Source organism: Carcharhinus amblyrhynchos, chromosome 18 (assembly GCF_965287045.1).
Source record: "Carcharhinus amblyrhynchos chromosome 18, sCarAmb.v2.hapA, whole genome shotgun sequence".
Classification (NCBI taxonomy): Eukaryota; Metazoa; Chordata; class Chondrichthyes; order Carcharhiniformes; family Carcharhinidae; genus Carcharhinus; species Carcharhinus amblyrhynchos.
Window position 1 is genome coordinate 36,317,786 of NC_137341.1, and position 11,521 is coordinate 36,329,306.

General features: G+C 38.8%; 1 protein-coding gene across 1 annotated transcript in view; it reads right to left on the reverse strand.

Annotated features, from left to right (window-relative positions):
- LOC145355039 (BAR/IMD domain-containing adapter protein 2-like 1) overlaps positions 1-10,148 on the reverse strand; it is a 132,201-nt gene extending 122,053 nt beyond the window's left edge. The window contains exons 1-2 of the mRNA XM_080206826.1: positions 9,890-10,148; positions 7,173-7,248 (exon numbers count right to left, since the gene is read on the reverse strand). Of these exons, the coding sequence (XP_080062952.1) occupies positions 7,173-7,248; positions 9,890-9,940 (127 nt within the window). The 5' untranslated portion in view covers positions 9,941-10,148. The remainder of the gene's footprint in view (positions 1-7,172; positions 7,249-9,889) is intronic.
- Positions 10,149-11,521: the final 1,373 nt, after the last annotated feature.

Here is an 11,521-nt window from a genome sequence, read left to right on the forward strand (position 1 = left end):
ATAGAATATAAAAGTAGATAAATTTTACTGCAGCTGCAGAGGGCCTTGATGAAACCACATCTGGAATACTGTACCCAATTTTGGACCCCTTATTTAAAAATATAATTACATTAGCAGTTCAGAGAAGGTTCATTGGACTCATTCCTGGAAGGAGTTACCTTATGAAGAAAGGTTGAACTGAGTGGAATTTAGGAACCTGAAATTTTGTTGAAACAAAAAATCTTGAGAAAATTCGATGGGATCAATGCCAGGCAGGTGTTTCCTCTTGTGGCAAAGACTTGAACTCAGGTGACATTGTTTAAAAATAAGAACTCTTCTTTTTAAAGATGGAGATGAGAAAATACTTTTTCTCTTAGGAGGTTGTTAGTCTGTGGAATTCACTTCCCAAAAAACAGAGGAGGCTGGATCATTGAAGTTATTCAAGGCTGGGTTAGACAGACTTTTGATGGAGAGGGGGAGGGCAGACAGGAAGTTGTCTTGTGGAGTTGAGACCACAATTAAATCAGTCACCATCTTATAGAAAGTTGGGAAAGATATTCAGGACCGAATGGCCTGCTCCTACTCCCAAGTCCTGTTCCAAAGCACGTTTTTCCCATGCATGTTGGCTTCAAGTATGATGCAGGGAACCCAGTTATTTTGTTTCTGCATCATAAAACGTAAATATCACATTTATCAGTTAAATCTTTTATTTGACCTCTATTTCCTCTTTTGAGCATACTGGATGCTATTAGGTCATGGTTTTACTGAAACCAACCATCCTCAAGTGCCAACGCCTACATGCCATTCCTTCACATCCAAGCCTCAATTGAACATGCTGGCAAGCTTTTGGATTTCAGCCTAAACCTGTCTCTAGTCAAAACAGACCTGAAGTTGCAGCTTTGAAACATCACTGCCTTTTAATTGCAGTAGTCAATGAAGTAACTAGTGAATTTCTCACTATTTGACTAGAGAACTGCTAATGGGATTGACCTATTTATCAGCCTGCTAACAGATCTAATGCTACAGTTTTGACATGCAATTTTAGCAGTGACAATTCTGACATAAGGAATAGTCCAGTAAATTCTTCAGGCATATAAATCAACTTGGAAAGTAGCACACAGTTTTTAATTGGAGCTAAGGAACTTAGAGAAAAACAAGAATGATGAGAGAAGAAAAGAGTACTGAAGAAATAAAAGACACAAAGTCATAAATTAAGTGAGGGAATAAAGACATACCATTCAGGCATACAAAATAGTAGAGCGAAATGGTGTTAGAGCAAGATCATTAGGCACGAATTAGGCTATTGTAAATAATAGTATATGTAGCTATTTCTGATGCTTTTCAAAAACCTAAACACCATTTCCCCATCTATAGAATATCTAGGTTTTTTGTACGAACATAAATCAATACCTTCTAAAAAGCAAAACACTGAATAATATTATTTCTGCTGAAATTGTCTCAGTTGTCCATTTCATCCTAAATTATTTTAAAAGCAAATTTTTCATTTACTCATCAAATTTGCTCCACTTTTATTCCTCAGTTTAGTTTTCCCAGGTTCACAGACAATTTAGCCAATATCATAGAATCCCGACAGTGCAAGAGGTCACTCAGCCCATCAAGCCTGCACTGACAACAATCTCAGCCAGGTCCTAATCCTGCAACCCACACACTGACCCTGCCAATTGCCTGGACGCTAAGAGGAAATTTACCATGGCCAATCCAGCTAACCTGCACAACTTTAGACAACATGTTTACCTTAAATTATTTCAGTACACGTAATTTTTTTTTAATTTGATTTTGTGAAAAAGTGTGAAGTCCTTCCTTGGACACACACAATTGACAGAGGGATAAGCTGGTTGTTTTGTATCTTGGAAAACATTTCAAGAATTTTGTAGTTATTATGGTACTTTCCCTTTACAGCTGATGATTTTCTAATATATTCATTGTGTCAAGTCACTTGTACAATGCCTAGGCTCCAAATTTAATTAGGTTTTTAAGCAGCTTTTCTGGACCTCAATAACTAGTCTTGGTAAGCAAACATTTTCTCTTAGCATACTTTAATTTTAGCTACACTCGTAGGAAAGCCAGTGGGAAATATGAAAAATTTAAATTTAGCCTGCGTGATGCTGCACCATTGAAAGTGTGCTACGGGAAATGTTTCACGAGATCTAAAGATTCAGCATTCAAAATAATTTACGAAGGTTAACAAAAAAAGCAATATTTTAATTTGAACATAGATGCGCACTTCATTGTAGTCTGAAAGACAAGGGAGGCATGGTGGCACAGCGATTAGCACTGCTGCCTCACAGCGCCAGGGACCCAGGTTCAATTCCGGTCTTGGGTGACTGCCTAAGTGGAGTTTGCACATTCTCCCCTTTACCTGGATGGGCTTCCTTTCACACTCCAAAGATGTGTGGGTTAGATTGATTAGCCATATTAACTTGCCTCTTAGTGTCAGGGAGATTAGAAGGGTAAATACATGTGGTCATGAGATAGGATTGGATAGTTGTTGATGCAGACTTGATGAGCCAAATGGCCTTCTTCTGCACTGTAGGGATTCCATGAATGATTCTGAATCACGTAAAAACCTGCCCAGTATTATATTACATTTGACTGCAATTATACAATTCCCACACAGTGTAAAGTAGCATTAAGGCCATCTAACATTGTTGTTTCAGATTTATTCATAGTCTATGGGTATTCTGGAATGCAGTGCAATCAGGAACAAGAACAGATGAAATGCACAGGTCACTTCAGCTCATGTTGAGCAACACAAAGACAACCACTAAGTTGACTAAAGAAAATTGCCATGGAGTAACATGACTGGGAAGGCAATGCTATTCATGATGCTATTCATATAGCATCTTTTATGCCTCCTTCTGCACTGTCAGGATTCTATGATTCAGGACCTCAGACATTGTTAAACACTTTACAGCCAATGACATCTTACTGAGGTGTAGTCATGCCTGGGAATCATATATTCACACACATGCATAAACACAACCCAACATAGAAGGTATGGATTTGGCACTAGTCATTTATTTGCCACTACCATAGTGAGGTAATACAACTCTTGGAGATTATGCAAAGAATGCCCCAGTATGAGTTAATTTAGTATGAATAATCTTTGTCCTTGCCCTTTACCCATTAAAGAATCAAAGGTGGACATCTGCCATAATATTAAGAGTAACATCGTCAGAACTAAATCAATAATTGATCCAAAACCCCAGAACCCATTTCAAATCACCAAGCTTTTACTATTAGTGGTCCAACTAAAAATATGCACATGCATCTTCAAACTTTGTTTTTGAAGAGATAATCACATCTTTAAAAACTTATTCACCCCCAAACAAGGAAGTTCTGGCAATTTATTGGTCAAAATTGGTAAAAGAAATATTTTAATTGTCATTACTGCTAGATTGGTAAACACTGAGATAAATGAAATTAAATGATAGAGTTTCTGACAGGGAGGGAAGGAGCCAGAATGAGGGGAAAGAATATGTCAACATGTAATGGAAAACAAATGAAGATGAAAGGGCAGAAAACAGTTGCTGAAAGTTGTCCCATTGCCTATTACACATGAACATTCTGGAAAATATCTCTTCACAGGTTGTTCCCCACATCTGTGGAATAAATGCTGCTCCACCATACTAGGCAATACAATTTCAGAACTGTATCAACTAATTGATACAGTCACTGCCATGGGTTAGATTTATTTTCATGGGGTCTTTTTTAGTTGTTATTTGGGAAGTTAAGTTTAAAGATAAAATAATTAGATAAATGAAACAAAAATAAGTTCTTCATTTCCGACTACATTTGAACAGAAGTATTTTTGATTTTGTTTTAAGGAGGAAAGGAAGGAAAACCATGTAAATTTGTTTACATAAATTGACCATCCAATTTCTTAAATTCATTACAAGGCATACCACGGTGTCTACTGAAACTATTTCCATGCTATCCACTTTTCACTAAATGAGCTCTTTTTTGTGCAGTCCCCTAATGTAACTGTCATATCCCTCAGCCTTTTCTCCCAACCAAAATGTACACATTTATTGTAGTCCTCATGTAAAGGAAATGTCTTGGACCAGTTTATCATAGAATCCCTACAGTGCGGGAGACGGCCATTCGGCCCATTGAGCCTGCGCCGACAACAATCCTACCTAGGTCCTATCCCCGTAACCCCAACCTGCTAATCTCCCTGGCGCTGAGGCAACTTATTTTGGCCAATTAATCTAACCCGCACATCTCTGGAGTGTGGGAGTAAACTGGAGCACCAGGAGTAAACTCAGAGGGAGAACATGCAAACTCCTCACATATCACCATGCCCCCCTGAATGGCAAAAGAATATTAGATAGAAAGCAGGTGGGTGAAAGAAACAAAGTGAAAATGAGTTTGGGCGTTGAGCTGAAAGAAGGAATCTAAAGAGGCCTTTTAAAGCACTGAGAGAAGTAAACAGAAATGATCAGAGGAGGAGTACTAGGGAGCAAACAGCATAATTACTAAAATAACAAATGTGGAGTAGAATAAAGATACATGTCTGCTGTTAGATTAACAGATGGAGGACGGTTTACCATCTGATTTCCAAATGATATTCTTCTTTATGAATTCCCCCATAGCCTCTTCTCATCCTCCTCCAGCCCAAGAACACTCCAAGATATATTCACTTCTCAATTCCTACCTCTTGTCCATTGTTGATTTTAATTCCTCCACTGTTGTCAGTTGTGCCTTCATCTGCTTAGGTCCTTATGCCCAAGAATTCCCCTCTTAAATCTCCCCATATTGCTTTCCTTCTTAAAATTTAGGTCTGACTAAGCTTTTAGCCATTTGCCTTAATACCTCCATTTCAGGCTTGGTTTTACCGTACAGTGCCCTTGGACATTTTAATCACATTACTGATGCTACACAAATACAAATTTTTGTTTCACTTCTGAAGTCGACTGTTTATTGGTTGCAAGTTGCCCAGTTTATTCGACTTGTGCGAATAAAAGTTGAAGTCCATAGCAGGGCAATGAAGTTCAATATAACCATCTTTTAAGGATAAGCCAACCATAAAAGTGATAGTTAGTAAACTTTGGCTAGCCTAAAGGTCTTTTGCTCAGAAGCAACTTTGTTGATTCAAGGTGAGCATGCTGAGCAGCAAAACATTATAACGTATTCAAGCCAAAATCTTAAAATACAGTAAATCATGACAAAAGCAATTCAGCCTATAAAAGCTCCTACAAAAACTTAACAAAACTGATGATGTCTGTAAACATGTATACAGGAGATAATACAACATGAAATGACAAGTTTGATTATATTTACTGCATCCAATAATAATGTGCAGAAACATAATTTAGTGCAACAGTAAAATCATCCATACCAGCAATTCCAACAGGCATTTAAGAATTATACCCTGAATTTCTGAACGAAGCTAACACTAATCCAAACTAGAGTAATCTCCACATAAAACAAGCATCCCTGCAGGTTAGGTTATGTGGCACCACAGAAAATAACTCAGTTTTCTGCTAGGGAAACTTTTTTTAAAAAAAACAATGCTTAGCCTCAGTGACTATGCTTTCTCCCAGGTCCCACTTTGCCCCGCTGATCACTTTTTATACGTTTCTACAATTTCTGGTATTCAGGTCTGTCGACCCTTTCTTCCTACAGGATTGCCCCCTTTAATTTCACTCTTAATTTATTTGCTGGCACAAAACTCCCAACTCCCAAAAAAGTGACTGTGGGAGTAGTGAGGTGCGTAATGAGCTCAAGAGACCGGCACAGATCACTCCATTATTCTGACCATTACAAAACTTAAAATCTTTTGGGGAGAGTTCCACCCTGTATGTTAATAAAACTGTCTAACACAAAATAATGTGGATTTTTCCATGTTTATGTTTGGTTGATTGAAGACTTGCATCAAAATAACTTTTCCTGTTAACATACTCTTCCTATCTCTTTATGGAACAAATTCTCCTCATTACGCTGACCTGCTGGTCTGCAACAAATCCAAAGTACTATGTCTATCCAGGATAATTTCAACTTTCTAATCCTTACAAAATTAACTTACTTTATTTCCTAGGCATCCTTGACATTTAGGTATGTATGATCTCCTTTTTTGGTCCACTCCTCTTTTTTTATACAATTGAGCATTAAATTCATCTTCATCCATCGAATTTAACATGTTTCTGCTATTTCTACCACATTCCCTACTATTACTTTTAACATTCCTGAATGTACACTATTATAAAATTATCACCTTTCACGTTTCCTCAAGTTTGGCCAATCTTGGTTTCTGATCCATATATCTCTCTGTATCTATACGTATGAGTTTACTACCTTTTATCTAGTGTTGTGTTTCATTTGGGATCCTGTTTCCTAACTCCTCTAGCAGCCCCTCATTCACCTCCGGACCTGTCTATTTTAGCTAATTTCCTATTGGGATCCCCTTGTTCCTTGAAATTTATTTTGGTCTTTACTTGATTTAATTGTAACCTGTTTCTGCTCTACAAGCCATTTTTCTTTTGGATGGATTCCCAGTTAATACTGAAAGTAACAATGTTGTTCTCACATCACACTGCCAACCATATTGATTATCTCCTCAATTCTTCAGTAAGTTCCCCAACTTTCCTTAATACCAATAAACATCTTTGTGCCTTAAGAGGCTTGGCTCTACATGGCTATTATTTCGTCCTAGGCGAGTGCAGTACCATAGAATACATTTCATTATTATTTTGTTTATTAAAATACACATATCTACAAAACCATAGCATTTGATTCTGTGCAAACATTTTCAGTTTTAACATTTGATACTTTTTCATAAAAATGGCATAAAGCTCAAGATCACCACAGATATTATTGGTGACATATTTACTTTGAGATATCAATAAACCTGTAAACCGAGATCTTAGTTCACTAGCAAAACAAAAATATCTGTTAACATTTATGTTCACATGCCTACACTTTTAAAAGTTTCAAAAATGCAGTTTGGAAAGAATGAACAACAGTGTTTTCTACAGCATTATGTTTACTTGGCAGTATCACTATTCTGTCTGCATTATCTATGGGAATATCACTACCTGAAGCCTATAAGTAGTGCTTGGAACTGGAGGCTCCTCCTTGTAGTAGCAGGGTCCTTAAGCACAAAATGCAGTAAACAGCACACTTTAATGAATCACCAAATCTTCAACAAATATTTAAAATTGAATACTTACCACTAACAGCTTTTTCATAATTTTTGCCCAAATTTACGAGATTCCGTAATCCAGGATTAAACTGTTCCATTACAGTCTGAAGAAAAAAGAATTTAAAGTAGAACTTAATTGTATTATGTTCACTATTTGTATAATAGCACAGCCCCTTGAAATGATGGGTGAGATTATTTGCATGACTTTGACCTATATCATGAACTTGGATTTACAAATGGGAACAATTCCAGAAGCATTGCTAAATGACCCATGCATATATGAAAATGAAAACAAGATTGAGCACCTGTATTCCAGTTATAAGCACAGGCGATACTTTGCAGTTTTCGGTAGTGGCAGCCAAAATTGCATTACCAAAGTAAAATGTTACCAATTTTTTGGTACTGTAGTTACAAAGTTTAACTATTTTGAAGAAACATTTGCCACAGCAATCTCAAAGTGCTTGACACATTGTATCAACACAATTTTAATCCTTTAATGTCCCTAAATAATAGTCGCCAAGGGGAAGAAACCTACAGGCCAACATATGCTGCTCACAAAGAATACCACAATGCATACTTTATTACTAGCTTCTGAATGAATTCTATAGTGACCTCAAACTGCTTCATTGGCATACTGGTTGTAATTACTGCACCGTAAATAACAAGATAGAACTGTTTACATAAAGTTTGGATATTCACAGGACGTATACCCCAAACTTTTAAACGTTAGTTTCTGACAGAAGAAATAAATGAGCAATTCAATGTTACAAACTCTAGGCAGTGCCATTTAGTCAAAAAAAAGAGACAGAGTTGAATTGAGATTGCACCAGTTTCCATGATTTGATCTCCCTATCAATTCTCTTAGGCATCAATCATTTGGGTAATTTCCAGGCTGCTATTGAAATTGGGTTGGTTGGGGGCATGGGGAAAACTAATTCTCTGAATCAAAGTATCATAAGAGTTTTACAGCATGGAAAGTGGCCCTTCGTGTCCACACCAGCCATCAAGCACCTATCTATTCTAATCCCATTTTCCAGCATTTGGCCCACAGCCTTATATGCTCTGGCATTTCAAGTGTTGTGAGGTTTCCACACATGAAGAATCTGATTCTTCAGTTATTGCTATTTTCTAATAAACATGAAAAAAATATTGTACTATTTTTAAGTAGAGTAGTTCCCTAGGATAATAGCAGATCCTAATCAAGCAAAACTTTTTGTTTGGCGATTATTTCAATAAACACATCAAGTCGTGTGCTTCATTAACGTCAGGTGTCAGCTATCTCTCCTGGGTTATCACTCCTCTTCACAATTATACCACACATTTCCCAAGCCATCATTAATTTACAATGTACATAAACAATAACTCTGCAGTGGCTCCTGTAAATAGGTTCCTAATATAGTCTACTTCATTAATTACAGCATATAATTGCAAGATAGCTGAACCAATTTCTAACTGGAAAGTTACTGCTTCTCCTAGTATTTCAGGTCTACTCATCAATTTGGCATGCACCAATTGGTATCATTGCTGTAAAATAGGTTTCCACAATGTCCTTTTAGTATACTGGACAACTCCAGTATATTGTGTCAATAAACTACAGTATACTATTTACAAAGCAGGCTGCTGACATCAAATCAGCTGATTGCAAAACTTCACCCCTAACATACATAGTGATGGCAATAGACAGATCTCCATGTCCTTGGAGAGATTATCTATGCCAAATATGTGACTCTTTTGTAATTCAGGACAGAATACAGCGTCCTGGAATATTGAAAAACAGATATGCACAAACATCAAAACTGCATGGCATAATTGTTTGTTCAGTTTCCAGCTCCACCTTCCCTCTAAGCTTAGTGACAGCAAAATAACCTTTTCAGTGATCTGCCTAGATTGCCGTGGTGAGTTTTAAAGCAAGGAAATTGTGATTCTCATTACGAATAGACAATCAGGATGCAAATTTATGTACACACATGTCTGATTAGTTCATCTAAACGTGGTCTTTACAGATAATTTATTGATTTATTACAGAGTTAGCGATACCTACAAAACATTTGGATGACAATGAAAGTAGCGAATTATACCATTTGATATTGACTTCTGCAGATTTTTTGGGGAGGGGATTACTTTCTGTAAAAGAAAATAAAGATCCATTTCTCATAGGAAAATATCGATCTAAATAATTTAAAAATCTGTCAGGACTTATTGTGCCCTCTAGAAGATTACCCTTGATAAGCTTTAAGAAAAAAAACGGCCACATAAGTCCCACTTGCTGTTTCTCCACGTCTGCAGGACACACCCAGCCGAAAAGGTGACTGAACAGGTAGGTGCAGCGCTCCTCGCAGGACGGAAGATACCCACCCAGCCCTCGATGATCTTTCACCAAAGTCTCCAACAATAAAATAGGAAATCCATTGAGCAATCCTGATGAGCAACAAAAGCGAGGTTCGCCTTTCTATCGGGCGGCGTTAAATTGTGGGCACTCTCACCACCTTAAATCATTTGAACAAATAACTTTTTTTTCTGTTGTTCACAAAGTTGTTCTTTGTTATAAATTGCTGGAGGGGCCCCAGTGTCAGACCCTCGCCCCCTCCCCCACCACACACCTACAGCCTTTACCTGGAGCTCACCTGGTGCCACTGATACAGGTAAAAGACATGGAGCGACGCCGGACTGATGCTAGTTTTAAAATCAGGCAACATTTAAAGGTTTTTTTTTAAATAGAAGTACTTCATCTGATCCTCCTCTTACCTTGTAGGTGTTCTCCGTGAGCCTGTTGATATCCTCCACTTTGCGAGACATGGTTTCCCCGGCAACGACCCCCTCAGAAATGTTTAAAAAATGTTTTTTAAAAAAAATCAAAAGTCTCCAGTGGGTGTTTTCTACGCGAGAGAGTGGGGTTGGTTTGAGAATGGTTTGAACTTCCTTTCCTCCGGCTGTCGGGCTGAGGTAAATGCTTTGCCGGCTCCGGCCGTCGCCCTACTCTCGCTCGAGCTCCTGTCAAACTTCGGCCCCGCTCTGGCCCGGTGACGTCACCGGCTACGACCCCGCCCACGGCCCTCACCGCGCAGGCGTCATTCTCCGCCCCGCCCCCAGCAGGAAGCTGGCTCCGCCCCTTCCCACCGCGCAGGCGTCATACTCCGCCCCGCCCTGCCCTCAGCGGGAATCTGGCCACGCCCCCTCCCACTGCGCAGGCGTCACTCATCAACGCCCCCTTGTGCGCAGGCGCACAACTCGCAATGCTGCTTGGGAATTGTAGTTCTTCGTTTTCACATTTGATTCCCCCTCGTACCCCCACCAACTGACTCTTCCCTGCTGGACCTACTACACATTAAGTTGATCTTTCTCTACACTCTACCCATGACTGTAACACTGTGGCTGGAACTTTACTATCCCCACCTGCCACGGGATCAGAGCAGGCAAGGGTTGAGCCATGAAGAGGTCCGTTGACGTTGGGCAGGATTTTGCAACTTTGGGACGAGCGAGGCCATAAAATCCCGCCCCGTATTCTGCAACCCCTCCTTTTCTACTCCCCTACATACTCTATGAAAAGTATGTTTTGTCTGTATAGTGCGCAACAAACAATACTTTTTGTTGTATCTTAATACATATGACAATAATAAATTGAATCAAATCATTGCCCAACAATCCTCCTTCTTCAGGTACTCCACCCTAAGAGACGTTGGTGACCATGATTGGAATGGTCCATGAAAATGTTTATTTATTAGTCACAAGTCGGCTTACATTCACATTGTAATGAAGTTACTGCGAAAACTCCCTAGTCACCACACTCCAATACTTGTTTGGGTACACTAAGGGAGAATTTAACATGGCCAATTCACTTAACCTGCACCTTGTTGGACTGTGGGAGGAAACCAGAGCATCCGGAGGAAACCCATGCAGACATGAGCAGAACGTGCAGACTCCACACAGACAGAGACCCAAGCCGGGAATCAAACCTGGGTTCCTGGCACTGTGACGCAGTGGTGCTAACCACTGTGTCACCATGCTGCCCCATGCTTGTGACCAGGAAACTCTCCTACTTTTAATTGAATTGATTGATTTGATTTATTATTATCACGTGTATTGGTATATAGTGAAAAGTATTTTTTTGTTTCATAACAACTAGCTGTACAAAAGACACTATAAATGTAAACTCACGTTCGTTCCCAATTTCAGTCTTGTGAATTTCCCAATAGTGAATAATATTTCACAGTTGCTTGTTACATGCCTTGTATCTTAGACACAGGAACATGTTTACTCTTTTCCCAGTAAGAGCAGAAAAGCCTGGAAATATTGAGCAGTCTGGCAGCATCTGTGGAAAGAAAAACAGCATTAACCTTTTGGGTTGACGGCCTTGCATATTTTTATCAATGAAGATGT